The following is a 23,851-nucleotide window of genomic DNA, read 5'->3' on the forward strand; positions in this document are numbered from 1 at the left end:
CCACTGTACCCCCAGGAACCCTTATTCCACTCTCTCCACAGGCTCATCAATCCTGGGTTTCAGACACCAGACAACAGAAAAACATATAAAAAATTTCAAGAGGAGTAGCCCCAATGACAAAACACATCTGAGATAAACTCCAATATGAAAACAAAAAAACAAAAACAAACCTCCCCACCTACAGACAATGTTGAAAACCAGATCAGGCCCAACATGCTTCAGAGTGAGGATCAGCTGACAAGGATGTAATCATTCAAGTCAGGCTCATCATTTTGATCTCGTACAGTCATCTCTCCAGTGTCCTCTGGTTGGTAACCACTCTTCTGTATTTCCCATGTAGATCTCAGAAATGTACCTTGGGTTTCCGTGGTCCTTTAGAGCAAATGAGAATCTCACAATTAGGCCTGATACTGCTCCCTCCTATGGCTTTGGAGCATATGATTTATAATCCTTCAGTCCCTGATGATTTCCTTCTTCCATGCAGACTTAGCTGACATCTCACTTAGATGTCTGTTTGTTTGGAAACAAGCCTAATCAATGACAATATTAACAGAAGCTCTGTATGTCCCAGATCAATGAGACTCTGCCATAAATTAATAGGAGGTGTATAAAGGGAGCCAAAGGCAGATTAAAAAAAAACACAACAACCCATGGATCCAGGAAGAGGTTTTGGTTTTGCACTAAATCCCAGCTCAAACTTAAGAACAGTTAGTTCGTACATTATGGCCTTCCTTGACACTTGCCCTCAGGAAGGGAACACAAAGGTCAGGGGTACTATAGCAAAGTGTGGGACAAAAGTAGATGGTGTCCAGCTAGCAGATAAAATAGCATCTGGGGTCTGTTTTTTTTTTTTTTAAAGGGTCACCTCTCCTTCTCTCCTTTTGGGTCCAGCCACCGCTAGGAGGTGATTTATTCCCCACAAAAGAATTGCCTATTTTTAGCAAGGACATTGACTCCCTAGTCAGGTTAATCTGAAGGAATGGCTCTTGGTGAATCTTTAAGCTTTTGCTCGCAGCAGAACACAGGCTTTATTTCGCAATGTACCTTACTTTGCCATGCCTTCCAATGCCCGATGCAGGAGCGTTGCTGTACCTGGACCGTGCCTTGGCAGGGTTAAGACTTTGGATGCTGTCTTTGGGTTGGGTGGCAGGACAGCCTTGTGTCTTTTTAGGAGCTGGATCTTATCCGACTTCACCTTGCCATAGCTCTGGGGCTTGATTTCAGAGTGGATAAAATCTGATTGCGGGCAGTGTTGTGAACAGAGCCACAGTAGAAGAATAACAAAGCACTCAAAGAGGTTTGACTTCCGAGCTCAATCTTACCTCCTTAGGAAAGAACAGTCGTTTCTTGGTGCATAATTTGACATATGGTTAGATGCCTTGATGATTATCTGTGGCAACAAAAAAATACAGCGCATTAGGCATTGACCAACTTCTATAATAATGATTTTCACATTCATCTGTCAGTTTGTCATGCTGTGGTAGCTGTGTATTGCTGCGATGCTTGGAAGCGAGGCCACCAGTATTTCAGATACCGACAGGGTCATCCATAGTGGACGGGTTTCAGTTGAGCTTCCAGATGAAGTCAGACTAGGAGGAAAGGTGAGGAGGAGTCATTCTGAAAAGTTATCCAGTGGAAATCTTATGAATCACAGCACAACAAGGTCTGATACGGTGCCACAAGATGAGCGCCTCAGGTTGGAAGACACTCAAAAGGTGACCTAGGGCTTCCGGTACAAGATGGCCAACTGATCACACGGAGAGTGAACCCATTCTCAACAAGTAGGAGAAAAACATCAAGAGAGAAAAACCAGGGCACCAGCGATCTTGGTAGACAACTCAATCGATAAGTAACTCAAGCATTCTCCAAACTAGGGACAGTGGGAATGGGCAGGAGAGAAGAAAAACAAGTAATCGCACCCACACAATGGCTAACCTTTCCACCTGCCTGCCCAGCTCGCTTGGTGCATGGCAAGCTGCATAACTGCCTTGTGTTCAGGCCAGACTGTGCTCCATACACCCCAACCCCAGAAATGCCGGCACAACCTCCTCACCCCTCAGCTGACTTGTGCTGTTTACTCCAGCCCCAGACAGCTCACGACCAACTAAACTCCAAATCATTGCATCCCCTACTCTGACTTCTCGGGGTTTCCTGACAGTCCTTATTGATCACTTCTCCTCCCAGGCAGCCCAGGTATTGACCCTTCTACCCCAGACACCCCCTCCCTCCCCCCCCGGCCATCCTGAGCAACCATCTCTCTTCCCAGATAGTGTGTTCCCTGCCTCCTTTGCCCCAGGCCCTCCTACCTGACCACCTCTCTTCCTGGACGGTGTGCCACAGCCCCTCTGCTCTGGGCCATCCCGCTGGATCCCCTTACCTCCCAGCCAGTGTCCCACCTAAGTCGACTCTGGGTTGGACTGAGCACCCCTGCCCCATCCCTAGATGCTGTCTGCAACGGCTCACTGGTGACCACCTCTGGTCTCCAGCACAGGCCCCGGGCCTCCTGTGGAGTTCCAGCCTTCTGTAGCCGCACACCGTGCTCTCACCCATACCGACTACAACAGTCCTGGGCAGAGCTTAGAGCCCAAGCTAACACCACAGCTTTTCTTTCATAAAACATAGAAATGTATAGGACTTTAATATATTTTTAAAATTAGTACTATGACTTGCTAGCAATGAGTTTAATTTTTTTATCCTTTCTTTCATAGAACTCTTTGGAACAATACCCAGATTCCAAGGAAATCCAGCTGAAGATGAACAGGCTTCAGAATGACCAGAAAAATCGTTCAGAAGAATGAAGGTTGGGTGTGTTCAAGAATGGAGAAAGAGTCTGAGAGAGGAAGAAGAAAGAATAGCAAAACAAGAAGAAAAGAACCCCCAAACACTCCAAACAGAACCCCAAAGACAAACACGAAGATAACAGAATGATACAGCACGATAGAAGAACAGAGAGATAGAATTAAAGAAATGGAAAGCTGAATCAGTGAGCTCGAAGACAAAACTTCTGACTCCCATCCACGAGAAGAACAAAAGAGCGGAAAGGAATCTGAAGGAAGCCAAAGATTATGTGGGACACTGTCAAGTTGAACAACCTGCGTCTCATTAGGGTTCCAGAACTGAAAGAAACAAAAAAGCCCACCGAGAAAACAGTATAAAAAATCCTGCAAGGAAACATTCTTACTTTCTTTCTTTAAAAGAGAAGAAAATAACTCTCCAGGAAGATGAAAGAACCCGGAGCACGGTCCCCAGAGGAAAACAGCGTGATGTACTGCAGTGAAATTCCCCAGCATCGAGGATGAGGAGAGAATTCCGAGAGCAGCAGGGAATGAAGAGCAGCCACCTGCAAAGGAAAACCCAGAATCCTGGATTTTCATCAGAAACCATTCAGGCTAGAACACATGTATGAAATTCTAACGCCCCGCCATCCCTGCCAACCCTGCCGACCCAGAATCTTACATGTGTATGGTATGAGACCGAGATCATGCTGAATTTTTCTGCATATGGGATCCAGTAGTCCCAACACCATTTATCAACGTGACGGTTCTTCCCTCATTCAATGAACTTAGCCCCTCCATGAAAGTCATCATGGCCGACCACAGACACGCGAGTCTATTATGGGACTGTCCACTCCATTCCACTGGTTCACGCGTCTGGTTGCTTTTATTATTATATGCTGTCGTCGTTGTCTATTGCTGCTATACAAGAAGCAGATGGCTTTAACCAACAGAGACCTATTCTTTCGTAGTATAGGAGGACAGAAGTCTGAATCCAGAGGGCTGGCTTTAGGGGCAGGCTTCCTCTCTGTCAGTTCTGCAAGAAAGATGTGTGTCTCCTTCAGCATCTATAGCCCAGAATTCCTTGAGACGTGTCATGGCACCAATCTTCCCTGAGCTCAAGAAGACCTTCAATGCAAGGAGTCTAGCTCCAAATGACACATTCCCTCCCACCTCTCACCCAGCCGCTCCCATGCATCGTTTGTAAGTGTGAAGCAGAGTAGGGCAGAGGCTGCATTCCCTTATCTCTTCATTCTGGGCTAAGGTGACCCCAGCAGAAACGCTCCAAGCCAGCATACATTAAACTTTACCACACCCCCACAACATATTACTACTTAGCTTTAAGATATTTCAATCCATTACTTCTCTATCAGATAAATGTTTCCGCTCTTTCTGTCAGATACCTGTACCCAATGGTGAATCAGCCTCAAGAGCGCATGCAGTTCAAGTACTCACGACCTGAGATGTGGAGACCAGAGAGCGACATCCAGAGATCAGGCTTGAACAAGAAGATACGCTGTACAACTCATACTCCCCCAACCCCTCCCTCCATTACCTTACTCCTCCTATGCAGGCCTTTTATTTTTTTGCATAGAACAAATTTTAAACCATTTCATTAGCACTTCACATGCCATACAATTTAATAATTCAGTCATATCCAGAAGAGTTGTACACTTGTCATTATATTCAATTCTAGAACATTTTCTTCTTCCTGTAGTCATCGTGATTCATGCAATAACTATTTCTTCTAATTGTGGCAAAAAATATACACAACAGAACATTCTCCAATTCCACAACTTCTACATGTATAATTAAGAGTCATTTACTATATTCTTCATGCTGTACAGCCACTACTGATATCCTTTTTCCAAATTATTCTACCACCACTGACATAAGCGCAATGCCCTCCACAAAACCACTCTTTCCCCTCCACCCGTGGTAACCACGGGTCAGCCAAGTTTGGTTTCTTTTGTGGTTTTCTCGATATATAGTATTCACACATCATATACTTGGATCGTTAAGTCACTTTTAAAATGAGTTGTATAATCGCAAACATTTCTAGTGTTCCCTCTCCTCTCCTGCACGCATTGCTTGCTCCCCAATCCTTTCACCTCCCCTGTAAACCCTCACATCAGTTCTTATCTCTAGGCATCGACTCCTTCTGTGCTTCACAAACTGGGAAACCCAACAGAAACAATAAAAAACAAAGTGGTAAGGATAAAATAATAATAATACAAAGATAATACAATAATAACAATACAAATAATGAGTAAGAAAGAAAAGACCACCATCAATATTTTAAGAGTCAGAGAAGAAATTTTTGTCTTGGACCAAGCAAGAAATACTTGCTCTGAGAACAAATTCAGGTTGGGTTAAGAGAGAAGTCAACTGACCAACTATCAAATTGGATCCAGAATAATCAAGTTTACAATGATCTCCATCTGATAGTAAAGCTGTTCAAGACCCTTGCACGGGCCAATTTTGGGAATTCCCCTTCTGCCATGAATAAATATGAAGGCCCCTTTTGCAATGACACTCTTTATAAACACCAACTACCTGTCTGTTCAGAGAGATGTGGCTTGCTTGGCCCCAGGGGCCTCCATGTCTTCCCCTTGCAGGTACTTTCTCCTTTAATAAGCCTGTTTTGCTTGGCTCCCAGCTTCCTTATTCTCACTGAGCAGGGCAAAGAACCTCCATTTGGAGAGATGGTCTGGGTAAGAAGTGCATTTTTAATCACTATGTGTTTGTGTGGGCATTGTGCCAACTTGGTTTGTTTGCTTTGTTTTGCTATTGATTTTTAAATATTATTCCATCTTCAATATTATTCTTCTGTGGTCAGAAAAGATGGTTTTAGAATTTCAATTTTTTAGAAATTTGTGGAGACTTGTTTTGTGGCCTAGCATAGGCTCAATCCTGGGCAATAATCCATGAGCACAGAAGAAATATATATATTTCTCTCTCTATATATATTGTTCTAATGATAGGTATCCTGTTGCATATATTGCATTAGGTGTAAAAATGGGATTTTCTATTCTCATAAAGTTAGTCTTGGAAACCCATAGGCTTGGGCAGTTCTACAAGGTCCTACAGGGTTGCTAGGAGACCGAGCTGACTGGAGGGCAGTGAGGGTTTCTTTTCTTTTTAAGAGGTGTCATTGGTTTGTGGTTTTAAATCCTCTATGTACTGGTGGGATTCAGCCGGTTTACACCAGTTCAGCACAACTGATACTTATTTTCTTATTGTTGAATTTGGTGAACTGGTTGTTAAAATGGCACTATATCCTTTAAAATAAAAAATATATATACACTTAAAATGGTCATTAAGGCAGTGTACTGGTTGTTTAATTATTTGAATCCCACCACTGCCTCTATGCTCTTACTTATCTTCTTTTTGCATATTTTGCCCAGTATTAACTCTACTGATGTCTCCAATTTATCGTAGAGTTGCCTTGCCTATTACTTTCAAACCTTTCAGAATTTGTTTCATATATGTTGAGAGAGGCTCTCTGCTCCCATTAAGATTTACAGGCTCTGAAAGTTTACATGGGGGTCACTATGAGGCCGAATTAATTTGATGACAGTGGTCTCTTAGTTTTACATTAGTTTGATGCCAGCACTGAACATGCAAACAACAAGCAATATATAATATTAGCATAGAAAAGCTCTATTCTTATTTTACGCCACCCTCCCAATTTCTGTTCTTGAGACACCAAATACCTCATTATATATCTAAGGGCCAATAAGTAAATGTGTATTTATTTTGTCACATTTGATGTTGCATTGCTTGTGGAAATGCACTAGTTGTGTTGTCACCACCAACTCTCCCTCTTATCCCCTGCACAGGCAGCTGTCATGCATCTGGGCCTCACTTGCTGGTTATCCCATCGCTTTCACTGGCGAGCTTTTCTTCCCCACGTGCAGAATGAAGCATCTGTCTGCTGTTCTTTCCTTTGCACCCGAAAAACTCTCTGAAGTAATTCATCCATAGCAGGTTTGATAGCTACAGATTTCCACAACTTTTGTTTATTTGGAGATGGACGTTTTGCTGGGTAAAGAATGCCTGGCTGATAATCTTGCTTCTTCGGTCTTTAATATGTGTCCTTCCATTGCCTCCTGGCTTCTGCAGGTTCCGAAGCAAACTCTACATTTATTTTAATGAAGGACTTCTATGCTATTGTAAATAGTATAATGTGTTATCCGATTTTTCTCTTGCTGTGGTTAGAACTCTATCCTTGTCTTTCGTCTTCAAGATTTTGATGACAATGTAGACAGGTGGAGATAACTCTTTTTATTCCTTCTGCCTGGAGTTCACCTCACTTCTTGGATTTGATTCACTCCTCATTCAGGCTCGGAAATTCTCTTTCACTATATCTTGGAAAATTCTACCTATCTTTTATTTTTTTCTCTTGGAATTTAACAATTCCTAATACTGCCTTTCTCAATTGAGTTCCACAGTTCTGTCTTGTTTTATTTTGCTTCCCCCTACTCTTGTTTCTCTTGAGACTTGATAAGTTGTTACACTGTCTTCTACTTGTTATCTGTTTATTATGGCTTCTGTTTTAAAATCTATTTAATCCTCCCCTTGCACCTTCCAATTCATTTATTTCATTCCTCAATTCCAGCATTTTAATAAAAAAATTTAAAGTCCCCTTAGAGAGTTTTTCAAGAAGCATTGGTGGCATACTGCTTATGAGTTGAAGTGCTAACTAACATCAAGGTTAGCAGTTCCAGACCGCCAACTGCTCTGCAGGAGAAAGATGAGGCTTACCATCCCATAGAGAAAGACAGTCTCCGAAATACACAGGGACTGTTCTACCTTGCTGATAGGGTTGCTATGAGTTGTAATAGACTTGATGGCAATGTGTGTGTATATTCGTTGGACATACTTAACATGTATGTAGTCAGAGGGCCTCTAATTTTTCCATTGCACTGGTCTCTATAGCACTAATTTCTTTCTTTTTAAAAAAATTGTTTCATTGGGGGCATGTACAACTCTTATTACAATCCATCCATCCATTTGTGTCAGGCACATTTGTATATTCGTTGCCATCATCATATAACACTAATTTCTGATTAATTTTTTGAACTGAGACATTTCACTTGTATTTTGTATGTCCTGTAATTAAAAAATAGTTTAATTGGCATATAAATAACAAACTATACAATTTAATATTTCAATTATATTAAGAAGAGTTGTATAATCATCACCATAATCAATTTTAGGACATATTGTCTTCATTTTTTTGCTCATAGTTATTATCCCCCTCTATTCCCCCCAACCTCCCCTTCCATACTCCCGTTATTAATCCAGCTACTGTTTCTATATATTTACCTATCCTGGATTTTATATACATAAAAACAATTAAATAAAACAACAACCTAGCAACAATAACAGTGGAATAGCTACAAATTTCAATCAAAAAGAAAACATAAAATATGAAAAACGAACAAACTTAAAATGGGTCAAAAGGGAGATCAAATGATAAGGTGTTGAATTTTAACCTGACTGCATCTGCAATAATTTCCTTCCCAATGCACTCTGCATGAGAGCAAAGCTAATCACACCCCTGGTCTATGGTCAGAGGGGATTCACCAGAGGCTTCATCCACATGTGTTTTACCCTTCAATTTGTTTTTAAATGGAAACAACTTTAAAATGCATCAAAGGGAAGAAGATGAGAAGCTGCTGCATTTTAATCTAACTACGTCTGCCATAATTGACTTTACAGTGCTCCCTATCCGGTATCAAGGCTGCTCACATCCCTCAACTATGGTCAGAAGGGACTAGCCAGAGGTTTAATCCACGTGGCAACCCTGCAAATGCATTTTGGGCTTCCACGGTCATCCATAGGCTTCTGTAAACCAGGCGTTCACAATTTAAGCCATGCTACTATTCCCTTCCTCAGATTTGGATCTTATTATTTGCAATCCTTGGATCACACAGGCTAGTGTGCTTCTTCCATGTGGACTTAGTGGATGGCTCACTTAGATGGCTACTTGCTTGAGGCCAAGCTTTTAAAATTGCAAACACTATTCCTCCTAAGAGTCAGACATCATTTGCTTTCTTCACCGCAGTGCTGCACCGCCCACGTTCTCAGTGATCTCTTCATGAGGGTGAGCATTAAGCAGGGACATATCAAAGAAATGGAATTTCCTTAGATTGGGGCTAGAATTAAGTGAAAGCCCCCAATCCATTCATATGTATGTTTCTATGGTATATATCTGTCTGGTTCACCTTAGAGACACCATTATAATTTTATGTTAGAGAACATTATGAATCATTCCTCTGGGGCATAATGTAATCCTATTGATAGTGTACTTAAGTTTGCCAATGGTATGGAATTTAAAACACTGATGAGAGAAGAAATTATATGAATATAGGTCAACTATAAACTGCAATACGTGAATTATTGACTTGTGCAGATTAAACCCTTAACTGACTAGCACTATGCACACAAATAATGGAGGTTGGTTATAGGGCAAAATTTCCAATAACATCCACTGATACCTTCCACAGTAGTAAGAATAGGGTAGTTCTAGGCTACCATTCATTGTGAATCATCAAGGCAAGAGATCCGAACCAAAGTCCAATGTCGACCAGTTCTATGTCCTTGGGATAGCAGTCATCTGCTTTTTCTCACACAAGGGAGTTTCAGCCTTGAGTCCAAGGGCTACAGGTGCGTATGAGGTAAAGTCTAATTCCCTCTTGGGGTTTCATAATGAGTCCTTCTCTGTGGTCTATGAAGGATGTTATGCGCCTGCAAAGAGCAGAGTCTGAAGGGTCAATGGCTTATGGCACATGTCCTGGGTCACCAAGGGCTGGATAGAAACTAGGTCCAAAGTATCCAGTTGGGAGCATGGTACCAGGCACATTCTCCCCTGGGTTTTATATAAGTATTGTTAAGCATTTCCCCCCCCCCCCCATTTTTCTATCAGCAGAAATGTAATTGTCTTCTCCAAGATGTACCTTGTACATGACTCCTCCCCTCAGTTTGATCTGCATTTCCAGTAAGGCTTCCTTATCAATTGGGTAGGAGTGTGTTCGTTTGGGGTACGTTTAGCAGCCTTTTGTAGGGCAGTAACGGAATGGCCTTCTCCTCCTCCTCCCATCTTGAAAAACTGACCTCAGCTGAGATGAGGTCTCCTCTGTCAACGTGTTGTTGCTGTTTTTAAAACAGTTTTAATAGCACTTCATCCACATGTCACACAATTCAGTAGTTTAATCATATCAACAAGACTTGTACAATCATTCCCACAATCAAATTTAGAACGGTTTCTTCTTTGTCCTCATTGTTATTAGTGTAGCTATTTTATAAACTGTGGCAAAAATGCACACAACAAAACATGCTCCAATTCAACCTCTACACATCTAATCCAGTGCCATGATTATGCTCCTCGATGTGCAATCAGTGACATCCTTTCCCAAATCATCCCACCATCATTAACATACACTTAATGCTCACTAAGCAACCAGTCTTCCTCCTTTTGCCATGGTAACCATGGGTCCCCTTGGGTCTCGCTTTTTTCAAAGTAGTTTTTCTTGATATAATAGTCACATAGCATACATTCCCACAGTTAAGTCGCTTTTAAAAAGAACTGTGTATACATCATCACAATCAGTTCTAGGGCTCCCTCCCCACTCCCGCATTCTGTTTGCTCCCCAAATCCTCTCAGCCACCCCGCCCCTGATGTCGGTAAACCATTGCATCAGTTACTGTCTGTATGCGTCCACACCTTCTAGGCTTCATAGACTGGGAAATGTGGCTGTACCTTTTTATATTCTGGAAGAATCTGTGTACAATTGGTGACATCTCCGCCCTGAATATTTGGTGGACTCCCCTTGGGAAGCCATCTGGTCCTGGGCTTTTCTTAGTTGGAAGTTGGAAGACATGCCCTTCTCTATCTCTTCTTTTGTTGTGGGTCTGTTCAGGTTTTCTACATACATCTCTGTTGGGTTAGGTGGCTGCTGTATTCCTAGGTATTTGCCCATTTCGTCTAGATTTTCAAACTCACTAGAGTGCAATCATGTGCTATTATGCTTTTTCTTTCTCCCTTTGGATCTGCTGTGACATTACCCCTTTCATCTCCAATTCTCGATATTTGAATTTTCTTTCTTTTTGTTAAGTTTGCCAGTGGTTTGTCAATTTTTACCAAAAAAAGCTTCTTGTCTTATTGATTTTTCCTCATTGTTTTTCTGTTTTCCACTTCATTTAAAAATTTTAATCTTTATGACTCCTTTTCTTTTTCTTGTTGGAGGGTTTATGTTATTGGCCTTGTTCTAGTTGTTGGAGGTCTTGTGTTAAGGTGTTGATTTTGGACTTCTCTTCCTTCAGTTGTGTATTGATTGCTCTAAGTTGCCCATTGGTGACGTTTTACTGTAGCCCAAAGGTTCTGGTATTATGTGCTATCATTTGTTTCAAGGAATTTCTTGTTTTCATCCCTTATTTGATCGATGCCCCAGTTGTTTATTTGTAGCATATGGTTCAGTTTCCATGGTTTTGTCCCTATGGTCCCGTTCTTTCTATTGTTGATTTCCAGTCTATAGCACTGTGATCTGAGAAGATGGATTGTAGGCTCTCCATGCTTTTCTGCTTATTGAGGATTGCCTTGTGGCCTAACATAGATCTATTCTGGAGTATGTACCGTGTGTGCTGGAAAACGATGCATAACATATTGTTGGGTGGAGTGCTTTGTACATATGTGGGCGGTCGAGCTGGTTGATTGTGTTATTTTGTTCTTCTGTTTCTTGCTGGTGAACTTTCTTTCCTTGACTGTGGTGTAGTAAAGTCTCCAACAATTACCGTTGAGCTGTTTATTTCTGTTTTCCCTGCTGTGAGCATTTGATGTAGTTTGACCATCTTTCATTGGGTACCTATATGTTTATTAAGGTTATATGTTCTTCATGTAGTGTTCCTTTAATCATTATATAGTGTCCATTCCTGTTTCTCCTTATGTTAAGCACCTTGAAGCCTATTTTATCAGAGATTATTATTGCGACTCCTAGTCTTTTATGGCTGTCATTGACTTGGTAGTTTTTCTTTCTTTCTTTCTTTTTTGGCCATCCTTTGATTTTCATTCTATTTTTGTCTCTGAGTTTAAGGTGTGTCTCATGTAGGCAATATATACATAGGTTTTGTCTTCTAATCCAGTCTGCTATTTTCTGTCTTTTGATTGGTGTACTTAATTCATTGACATTTAGTGTCATTACCGATACTTGCAGATTTGTTGCTGGTTGCTGTCATTTTGCTGTTATCGTCGTTCTTATTTTATTAGTAGTGTCTTTGTTCCTCCTCTATTTTTGTGTTGTTTTGAATGACGCTCTCATTGTACTGGTTTTGGGTGGTGTTGTCCTGTCTGTTGCTCTGAGTGATTGGTTAATATTTTTGCAATGTTGGTCTTGTTTTTGTTGTTTTTTTTTTGCTGGTCTTGTTTTTATAAATTCTTTTACTTTTTCCTTGTCTGGAAATGCCTTCATTTCTCCCTCATATTTGAGGGATGATAATTTTTCTGGATATAAAATTTTTGGTTAGCAGCTTTTTCTCTTTCAAAATTTGTTTTCTTAACTGTGGTTTCTGCTATAGAGACTGAGCTTATGTCTTTTTGGTTTTCCTTTGTAGGTGACTCATCTTTATTTCTCCAGCTGCCCTCAAGATTTTCTCCTTTCCCTTGAAACTGGATAGTTTGACTATAATATATCATGATGTTTTTCTCTGGATTTATCCTACTTAGGGTTCTTTCACCTGCTTGGATAGTTATATTCCCCTCCTTTGTGATGTTGGGGGAAATTTCCTCTATGATTTCTTGTACAATTTTCTCTGTAATATTTTTCCTTCTTCTTTTTCCTGGATCCCGCGGAGTATAGAGTGTTTCTCATGATAGTATTCCACATCACTCTCAGACTTTCTTCTGATTCCTTTGCATTTTTCTGTTGATCATTTCTCTCATCTATTGTAGCCAGAGTTGTTGTCTTTGAGCTCAACGGATTCAATTTTCCTCTTCGTTCATTCAATTCCTCAGGTCTTTCATTATGTACCTAATTCCGTTATCTCATTGTTTTGGGGCGATTCTTCTTAGTTTAAGGAATTTAGTTTTTTCAATGTCTTCTATTATTCTCTTGAGTGCTTCCAGTGGCTCTTGAAAGCACCTGAACTTGTTCTGAATTCTGGTAGTTGCGTGGCATCTTCTTCATAGTGCCCCATTGGTCTGGGATGATTCATAGTTGTTTGTTTTCTTTTCTTTTTTGTTTACTGTAGTTGACTGATATTTTTTCATCATGATACAACAATTAGTGGTATGCGGGTGATAGACCAGCTATCCTGCATCAAGCTGCATCTGAAATGAGGCGTGCAGATGAAAGGAAAAGAAAGAGACATGTACAAAGCATGGGACTGGGAGGACAACAGTCTGATGGACTGAAGTATATTCAAAGCTTGGTTTTAATACTATTCTTACAAGGGAATGGTTACAAAGCAAACATTAAAGCACTTGCTTTAAAAAACATTCTGAACCTCTTATCTATGCAAACATTACTTAACTAGGCACACTGCCTAAACACTTGAATAATAATAGCACTATATTCTAAGATATGTACAATGACATGCAGGGTTCAAGAGAATCTTAAAGAGGTCATAAATAACTGAGTTATCTCGCAATGCTTTTATCTTCAAGGTCATAAATAACTGAGTCATCTCCACAATGCTTTTATCTGCAAAGACAACAGAGGCACAGGGGACTAATTAGTCACCCACCAAGAAACACCTGGACCAGCCAACAGCCTCCTACAGTGGTATGTCTCCTGCTGATCATGTAGGAATAGTTGGCTCTATTTAGTGACATAAGAGATGTCTAATAAGAGCTGGAAAATATACAGTGGTGAAAGGAGAAAAGGGGACAGAGATTAGTAAGTAGGGAATGTGGAAGAGCCGGAGAAGAGTGAGAATAAAAGTGCTGATAAGCAGCTATTTGGAAGGGTCAATAAATTTATAAACACAATGGGTAAATGTTTTTTAAGAGGGGTAATCTGAATTAATAATTTCCACTGAAATATATTTCGTAAGGAAAAAGAGCGGGACTAGAAAGAGAGAGTGGGTGGAATTTTAGGGAGTTGAAGTACAAAAGAGACAAAAAGAGCAGGATGTGGTCCAGGTGTGGATGCTAATTTCTGTTGCTATGGTAATGTTGATGTGTGTGTGTGTGTGTGTGTGTGTGTGCTCCTATGCCAGTGCACTTAGAGGAGGAAAAAACAGAAAAACCCTTGTTTGGACAGCTATGCCAGAATCTAAAGGACTCCCTGTTTTGGCCTGAAGGGAAATGAGTGTTCTCAGGAGAGTGGGGCCTGGATTGGAAGAAGGCAATGGAAGAGGACCTGGGATAGAACTCTGAAAACATGAGAGTATTGCAATAGAGCAAAAGCACAAACACTGAAGAAAATAATAACAGGTAGAAAATAAAAGCACCTCATGGCAGTGAGTTTTCGTGGGCAACTTGCTCTTTGATAGCGCTGCACGGGAGGGGGTGGCTGGGGGGGGTGCAAATCGGGATGGAGGGCACCAGAGAACAAAGCAGGAAAGGAGGAGGAAAGGGGGTGGTGGAGCAATAACTTAAGCATGGGTACTGATTGTGTCTGCACAAAGCTGTCCATGCAGAGCTGTCTCCCAGAGGCCAGCAAGGTAAGATGTTTGCTGGTTGGGTTGCCTCAGGGACCAGGAAAATTCAGCTCTACCATGGAGTAGTGGGGCTCACAGAAGTAGCTCGTGCTGCTTGTCAATGGTAAAGGGGAGTCTGTTAGCAGGTATTTCTGCTCTTCCACTTTAAGAAACTTAGGTCTACTGATCTTTATGTTGAGAGTCTCGCTGCCAGGTGGCCAGGACATCCTTCCTGGTGGATCTTCCTTGGTAGTTGCTGAGGATATCTTCCCGTGCTTGTTACCTTGCATGACTTGCCTCCAATCCATGTCCTATATTGTTCTGTTGTTGTTGGACATTAAGCATTTCCTTTTTGGGGAGTGATATTTCTGGAGCTCAGAATCTCTCTTTCCCCCAATCTTGTGCCTACATGTTTCCTTTTCCCTTATTTCCCCATTCTTCCTCAAAAATCCACACTAGGTACTCTTCTCCTTAAGATTTTAAGCACCAATTTAGCCATTCTGGGGACTCTTTGCTCTGTGGAAGAGTCCTGACATGTCCTCTGTATTTTGTAAGCTGTGCTTCTTTCTCTGAATTGGATGGGAGCAGAGTGGTAGTGAAAGTGCTGGAAAGACTTCTTTGCCTTGAAAGATTGGTGGGGGCTGATTTCTCCCTGGATTTCCACCTCTAGAGATTTCTGGTCTTTGAAATATCAGGCAATTATTTATATCATGATGATGGGACCTACTAAGAAGTATCAATGATCCATCATTTATTGGTACCACATTTGCACGCTAATATGTGGGAAAGTCACATGACAAAAATCTAGGCCTCTTTCACCTCACTGAAAATTCTACGCATGCAGTGGTGTGTGGCATGTGAAGATATTTTCTACTAAACTGAAAGGTAAGCTATTTAATCTGACCCTTCCCACAACTAAAAAGAAAGCACAACACCTCATAGGCCTCTTTGGATTTTGAAGGCAATATATCCCTCATTTGGGTGTAATATCATTGCCTATTTTATCAAATGAATAAAAAAGTTGCTACTTTTGAGTTGGGCCCGGAACAAGAATAAAAGAAAATTCTACAAGAGGTTCATGCTACCGTGCAAGCCAATCTGCTACTTGAGCAGATCCAATGGTGCTTGAGGTGTCAATGTCAGATAGAAATACAGTTGGGAATCTTGGGCAGGCCCCATGGGTGAATCACAGGATAGACTTGGGATTTTACAGCAAGCCCTGGCTGCCATTCTCTGAAGATAACTGCACTCCTCTTGAGAAACAACTTTGTATTGTTATTGGGCCTTAGTAGAGACTGAAAGCCTAATCATAAACCACCAAGTCACCATGCCGCTCGAGGCTTTCATGAACTAGGTGTTATCAAACCGATGTAAAGTTGGTAGTATAAAGTCATAAAGTTGGATGTGTACAGCAACACTCCCTCATTAAATGAAGGCATAGGAAGTTGCATGAGGAAGTAACCCAAATTCCGATGGTTTCCACTTCTGTCTCATTACCATCTCTTTCCCAAGGAGAGATCTCATGAGGAGTTCCTTATGATAAGTTTACTGAAGAAACTCATGCTTGGCTTATAGGTGCTTCTGCATAAATGCAGAATTCAAAAGTAGAAGCAGTAGCATGACAGCCTCTTTCCTGGACCTCCCTGAAAGACAGTGGTGATGGGAAATCCTCTCAATAGGTTGAACTTCTGGTAGTACACCTGGTTGTTCATCTTGTTTGGAAGGAGAAATGGCCAAATGTGAGACTATATATTGATTAATGGGCAGTGGCCAATGAATTGGCTGGATGACTAGGGGCATGATTTGAAAAATGGTGTTCAAGAGGCAAGGGGAAGATGTGTATGGACAGACCTGTATGACTGGACCAAAAAGGTGAAGGCATTTGAGTCTTGTGTGAATGCTCACCAAAGAGCGACCTAAGGCGAGAAGGAGTTCAACAATCGTGTAGGTAAGATGACATGTTCTGTGAAAACTAGTCATCTTCTTTCCCAAACCACTCTTGACATTGCTCAATGGGCTAATGAACAAAGTGGCCATGGTAGCCTGGATGGAAGTTATGCATGGGTTCAGCAACATGGATGTCCATCCACCAAGGTTGATTTTCCTACATCCACTGCTGAGTGCCCAATCTGCCAGCAACAGAGAATAACACCGAGTCTTCACTATGGGACCATTTCTCTGGGAGATCTACCAGCAGCTAACCAAAAGCTGCCCTTTCCATGATGGAAGTGCTCTTGAAAACTGTCAGAGTTAGTGCCAGGAGGTGAGTCCCTCAGGTCAGCGAGCACTCAAGCAGTGACTCCTCAAAGAGTGAGAGTCCACCATGATGATGCGGATGAAGTAAGGCCTGTGGGAGGAAAGCCTTTGGGACCTTCATTTGCTGATGGAGCATGACTCAAAATGAGAAGAAACAGCTGCAAGCATCAGTTAACAACCAGAATGTGGAATGTGCGAAATATGAATCTAGGAAAATTGGAAGTTGTAAAATGTGAAAAGGAACATATTAAAATGCACAATCCAGGCATTAGTGAGCTGAGATAGACTGGACTGGTATTGGCCATTTTTAATCAGAAAATTATTCTATGCTAAAAGTAAAAGAATCAAGAAGAACAGTGTTGCATTCATGATCAAAAAGTACATTTTAAGATTTATTTTGAAGTACAGTTTGTGATAGGATTATATCTATCTGCATTCAAGGAAATCCAATCAATACAGCTACTATTCAAATGTATATACCAACAACTAAAGCTAATGAAGATACTGAAGAATTCTACCAACTTCTTCAGACTGAACTCGATAAAACATGCAATCAGCAACAAAAATGAGGCCAAGGGCTGACTGTAGGACAGACCATCAATTGCTCAAATGTTCTGGGTGAAGCTGAAGAAAATTAAGATAAGTTCATGAGAGCCAAAATATGACCTTGAGTCTCTCTCACCTGAATTTTGAGACCATCTCAACAGATTTGACTCATTGAACATTAATGGTAGAAGACCCGAAGAGCTGTGGGGTGGTATCAAGAATATGATTAATGAAGAAAATAAAAGGTCATTAAAAAGAGAGGAAGGAAGGAAAAGATTAAAGTGAATGTCATAAGAGACTCTGGAACATGCTTTTAATCATAGAGTAGCAAATGGAAGAAATGATGAAATCAAAGAACCGAATGGGATGTTTCAAAGGGCAGCTCAGGAAGACAAAGTAAAATATTATAATAAAATGTTACAAGTTAGAAAACCCAAAAGGAAGAACATGCTCAGCATATGAAACCCAGAGTCACAATCTTGAACGATTCTATGGGCAAAATACTGAATCATGTAGGAAGCATCAAAAGAAAGTGGAAAGAATATACAAAGTCACTGTACCAAAAAGGACTGGCTGACATTTAACCATTTTAAGAGGTAGCTTATGAGCAAGAACCAATGGCACTAAAGGAAGTTCAAGCTGCACTGAAAACACTAGTTTTTAAAAAAAAAGGCTCCAGGAATTAATAGAATATCAATTGAAATGTTCCCACAAGATGATGACGCCCTGGACGCACTCACTTGTCTACACCAGGGCATTTGGAAGACAGCTACCAGGCCAAATGATTGAAAGAGATCCATATTTGTAACCAATTCCAAAGAAAGGTGACCCAGCAGAGTGCACAAATTATAGAGCGATATCATTGATATCACATGTACGTAAAGGTTTGCTGAAGATCATCCAGCAATCATTGCAGCAATACATTGAGAAGATACTGCCAGAGATTCAGCTTGGATTCAGAAGACTTGAACAAGGGTATCATTGCTGATGTCAAATGGATCTTGGCTGAAATCAGAGAACACCAAAATGATGCTTACGTTTGTTTCATTGACTATGCTCTGGCATTTGACTGTGTGGGCTATAACAAACTACAGATGGCATTGAGAAGAGTGGGAATTCCAGAACACTACATTGTGCTCCTGTGGAACCTGTCCATGGATCAAGAGGCTGTCGTGAGCAGAATACGGGAATACTGCATGGTTTAAAATCAGGAAAGATGTGCATCAGGGTTGTATCCTCTCACGATTATTCACACTGTGTACTGAGCAAATAAACAGAGGAGCTGGATTGTATGAAGAATGGCGTATCAGAATTGGAGGACACATGATTTAAAACCTGTGATATGCAGATGATACAATCTTGCTTGCTGAGAGTAAAGAGGATTTGAAGCACTTGCTGAAGATCAAGCATTGCCACCTTCAACATGAATTATAACTCAATGTAAAGAAAAGAAAAATCCTCATAACTGGACCAGTAAGTAACATCATGATAAACAGAAAAGAGATTGCAGTTGTCAAGGATTGTGTCTTGCTTGGATGCACACTCAGTACTCATGAAAACAGTCAAGAGATCAAAGGACACACTGCATTGGATAAATCTGTTGTACAAGACCTCTTTAAAGTGTTGGAAAGCAAGGATGTTACTTTGAGGATAAATGTGAGCCTGACCCAAGCCATGGCATTTTTAATTGCCTCATATGCATGTGAAAGTTGGGCATTAAATAAGGAAGACTGAAGAGTATCGATGGATTTGAATTGTGATGCAGGCAAAGAATAATGAAAATACCATGGTTAGCCAAAAGAACAACAGATCTATTTTGGAAGAAGCACAGCCAGAATGCTCCTGAGAGGCAAGGATGGCAAGACTTTGCTTCATGTACTGTGGACATGTTAGGAGAGACCAGTCCCTGGAGAAGGACATCGTGCATGGTAAAGTAGAGAAGTAGCAAAAAAAAGAGGAAGACCTTGGGCAAGGTGGATGGACACAGTGGCTGCATTGATGGTCTCAAGCATGAGAACAATGGTGAGGAGGGCCCAGGACCGGGCAGTGTTTCTTTCTGTTGTACATAGAGTCATTATGAGTGAGAACCAAGCTAACAGCAAAATTTGGGGATACATAATTCAATCCATAATATGTGTTCATTAAAAAGGTGGCAGTTAGAAGCTATTCATCAGCTCCACAATAGAAAGAACCGGCAATCTGTTCCCATAAAGTTTACACCCAAGAAAGTACTGCCAGGTGGAGTGCTGTGAGTTAGAATCAACTCAACAACACACAATTACAAGGTGTTAATCAGTGTCAATCAACAGACAAATCCGAATGAGGTATGCTTAAGACAGTGAACATCAAGGAAGTAATCTTTATTAGGAAAAGAAAATAAGGTGGCAGGGTTAAATTGAAATAGATTTGACAATTACATGAAGTACAGACAATAAAACAATTTTATAGCTTACTAGTATATGTGGCAGACAGAATTAGATATTTTGAATTTTTTGTTATTAAATTATGTTAACTAAGTGATACAACGTTTACATTTTATCATGATACAGTTAGAAAATAATAAATATAGGCAAAAATGGCATTGAAGAAAATAAAGCAATACTGTGGGGGTGTGTCTATTGTCAACTTAATTCAGACAATGATCACTCAATATATTTACTGCTATATTCTATCAGGAAATCTCATTTTGATACTATAAAAATTCAGCAAGTAAAAACACATTTCTTTGAAAAAAATAATTTTACTCCTTACACTTAGACTTTTAACACATAAATATACCGAATAAAAGTCTACTTCTCACAAATTGTTACATACATAATTTCTGAAGAATAACATTTATAAAAGTATGTTTCTATATTTGTTGCAACGTTTTTCAGGTCTATGTAACAGAAAACTTCAACCTCTTTGATTTGAAGATCTTCAGAAAATTTTATGATCTAACATCACAAAAATCCCCTAAATGTTGTATCTCAAGGACTGGAAAATTCAACTTTTCAGTGCTATTGTCATTTACTTAAGTTCTTAGCACTTTTCTGCTCTCCTGTTGTTGGGGTAATACGATGCGATGAAGTAACCTGTCCACACATGGCCGTCACCAAGTGTTTCTTGCCAACAATAACATTTCCTCTCAGTCCCTCGGAATAGGCTGGAAGTACTTCATTGGCAAGATTCTGGTCCTATGCCCACTATGAAACCAATCACTGTTACAAGGCCTCCCAAGATTAGCATAGACCAGGAATTGGCAAATTCATCGTGCAAAGCACCAGATCATAAATATCTTGGGCTGGGTAGGCCATATGGTAGTCTCCGATACAACTCCAATACAATCTCAATTCTGCCATTAGAAAATGAAGGCATCTCTAGCCAGCTCATAAATAAATATGTTTGGTTTATTTTTCTAAAAAAAACTTATTTATGGACAGTAAATGGAACCTTAGTGGTGATATTGGTTAAGTGTTAGACTGCTGACCATAGGTTGGCAGTTCAAATCCACCATCCACTCTGTGGGAGCAAGATGAGGCTATCTGCTCCCATTGCTTCTATAAAGATTTACAGCCTCAGAAACCCTAAGTAGGGTGGTTGTGAGTCAGAATCAACTTAATAGCAATGGGTTTGGTTTGTATGGACAGTAAGATTCAAATTTCATATACATTTCATATCATAAATAGTGTTTTTTCATAGCCATTTTAAAATGCAAAACTATTTTTAGCTTGTAGACTAAATAAGGACAATCAGCCACATCTGGTCCATGGGCTGTAAAGTGCCAACAACCCTTGTCCCTAAAGCACTTGCGGGAGCAATGGACAACAAAATTAAATTAAATCAAGGCACTATCAGCAATAAAGCAGGGTGCAATTCAGGAAAAATAGTACAGTATAATACAGGAACAGTGAATTATAACGATGACAATATCTAACAAATAGCTCTCCCTGTACCCTAGACACTAATTCTAAGTACTTTAAACACATGAACCCATTTAGGTGTTAAAGCATCATAAGACATTTACAGAAACAAACACACAAACACTGAGGCACAGAGGTGATGTGGTATGCTCCATGCAAGCATCGAAGCCTAGGCAGAATCTTACCCACTATGCCATGGTGCTATACTGGTTAGAAAAAGGTAGTGAAGAACATTGAAGATTCTTGTACTAACTACAAAAGCAGACAGCTCTGCACCCTGCTAAGTCATTAGCATGACAATATTTCTTTACAAAGCATTATCTATTTTTATTCTGCAGAGTGTGATAAATATTGGTGCTGTCAGCAGCATATAAAACTATCAAGTCAGGCTTTTGCTAAAAATAAATGTCTCTCATGCAAAATTTCGCTGGTCATGAGGCAGTTGGAAATTTTACAAAAGCATTCTTATAGCTCCTTTTTAAAAGATTAGTTCAGTAATGATGTCTAAATCCATTTGTTTACAAGAAAATAAGACAAAATATGCATTATAATTTTAAAAGAATATTGCACTTTAACAGAAAATACTGCTGAGATTTAATACAAAACATCTTTATATACATCATAGTTGATTGAAGGTTACACATTTCCTATATACATTTATGAGTAGGTTCACATGCATATCAAGTACACAATGTGACACACTCACATACACACGAGTCCTACAGCTTAAAGGACTCTCCACTTATTCTCAGTGCTGTTGCCTGGTTGTTTGATTTATCCGTGCTTTCAAAAAGCTTCATATACCCAGACATTTGCAAGTTTCTTTTTAAAAAAGAAAATACTGGAATCAATCTGCAATACAGCTTCTAGTATTCAGTGTTCGATCAGTATGTATTATCTTTGAAATTTTGTTTAAAAAACTTTCACATATTTAAAATATCTATAAAGGCATTATTCCACTATCACCAATCTAACATTCAATGAAACCTGACTTCTTGATAAAGGGTTATGTACTTGTCACATGTTTGCATTTACCTCATTGAGTTTTAATATGTGAGCTCAGGATACGGATAAGAATTTCTCATACATATGAGCTCTTAGATGTTTGCCAATGGTGGACTGACAGAAAAATTTTCTGACATTCATTTTACTTATAAGATGTTCTGCTGTGTGATATCTATGTTGACATATATTTTATATATGCAGGCCTTATGTCATCTATACTTTCTGATATTTAGTAAAGCCTGATATATGCCAACATTTCTCCTTGATAGATTCTCAGAAAATTTCTCTATATGTTTACAGAAAGATTATGACCAATTACAAGCCCACATTGGTAATAAAGTTTATCTCTTTTATGAGTTTATCTGATTACTCAGAAGAATGATTAAGACAGGATGACTCTCTGAATTCATGCTATTTTTCCCCTGTGTGTGTCTTTTGATGTGCTGTGAGTTTTGACCTCTGGATAAAGGATTTTCCACATTCCTTACATTCATAAGGTTTCTCCCCTGTGTGTTTCCTTGTATGTATGACAAAGTATGACTTCTGAGAGAAGCATTTCTTACATTCCGCACATTCATACGGCTTCTCTCCTGTGTGAGTCCTTTGATGCAGCCTGAGGACTGAATTCACCGAGAAAGATTTACCACATTCATTACATTCGTAAGGCTTCTCTCCTGTGTGTTTTCTCTGATGTTTAGTGAGGTCCGATTTATAGTAAAAGTTTTTCCCACATTTATTACATTCAAAGGGTCTCTCCCCTGTGTGAGTTCGCTGATGGACTGTGAGGGCTGACTTTTGGTAGAAGGACTTTTTACATTCACTGCATTCATACGGTTTCTCCCCTGTGTGACTCCTCTGATGGGTCCTGAGGTGTGTGTTCCTAGAAAAGGCCTTTCCACATTCTGAACACTTATAGGGTTTCTCCCCTGTGTGTGTTCTCTGGTGGACCGTGAGGTGTGACTTCTGGGAAAAGGCTTTCCCGCATTCCTTACATTCATAGGGTTTCTCCCCCGTGTGGGTTTTCTGATGTACCATGAGGTATGCCTTCACATAGAAGAACTTCCCACATTCTGGACATTCATAAGGTTTCTCCCCTGTGTGTGTTTTCTGATGTTCCATCAGGTGTGGCTTTTGATAAAAGGCTTTGTCACACTGATTACACTCATAGGGTTTGTCCCCGACATGAGTTCTCAGGTGTCTGCTGAGAGATGACAGGTGGTAGAAGGTCTTCTCACACTCTTTGCATTCATAGCGCTTCACTCTGGTCGCAGATTTCTGATGGGTTGTGACATCTCCATTGTTAGCGGAAGATTTTCCACTTTCAGGGGGTCTCTCCTTTGAATGAGTATTCTGAGGTCCTACCGGGGAAGACTTCTCAGAGGACTTTCCACTCTCTGGAGCTTTCTCTCTGGCTTGAGTGTCCTGGTGTTTCATGAGTGCTCCGTTCCTAGAGAAACATTTCCAAAATTCATTATATTTATGAGGCTCTTCTTTTCCTTTTCCTTTTGGCCCGTGTGAATTCTCTGAATAACCCTGAGGACCAATTTCTTGACATTTCCCCCACATATGTTAGGGCCCGTGTGAATTCTCTGAATAACCCTGAGGACCAATTTCTTGACATTTCCCCCACATATGTTAGGGCCCGTGTGAATTCTCTGAATAACCCTGAGGACCAATTTCTTGACATTTCCCCCACATATGTTAGGGCCCGTGTGAATTCTCTGA

The 23,851-nt window shown here is 40.3% G+C and overlaps 1 protein-coding gene across 1 annotated transcript in view; it reads right to left on the reverse strand.

Annotated features, from left to right (window-relative positions):
* Nucleotides 1-19,625: 19,625 nt before the first annotated feature.
* The window catches only part of ZNF25 (zinc finger protein 25), a 33,618-nt gene continuing 29,392 nt past the window's right edge, over nt 19,626-23,851 (reverse strand). The window contains exon 6 of the mRNA XM_075560984.1: nt 19,626-23,573. Within this exon, the coding sequence (XP_075417099.1) occupies nt 22,538-23,573 (1,036 nt within the window). The 3' untranslated portion in view covers nt 19,626-22,537. The remainder of the gene's footprint in view (nt 23,574-23,851) is intronic.

This window comes from Tenrec ecaudatus, chromosome 10, assembly GCF_050624435.1.
Source record: "Tenrec ecaudatus isolate mTenEca1 chromosome 10, mTenEca1.hap1, whole genome shotgun sequence".
Lineage (NCBI taxonomy): Eukaryota > Metazoa > Chordata > Mammalia > Afrosoricida > Tenrecidae > Tenrec > Tenrec ecaudatus.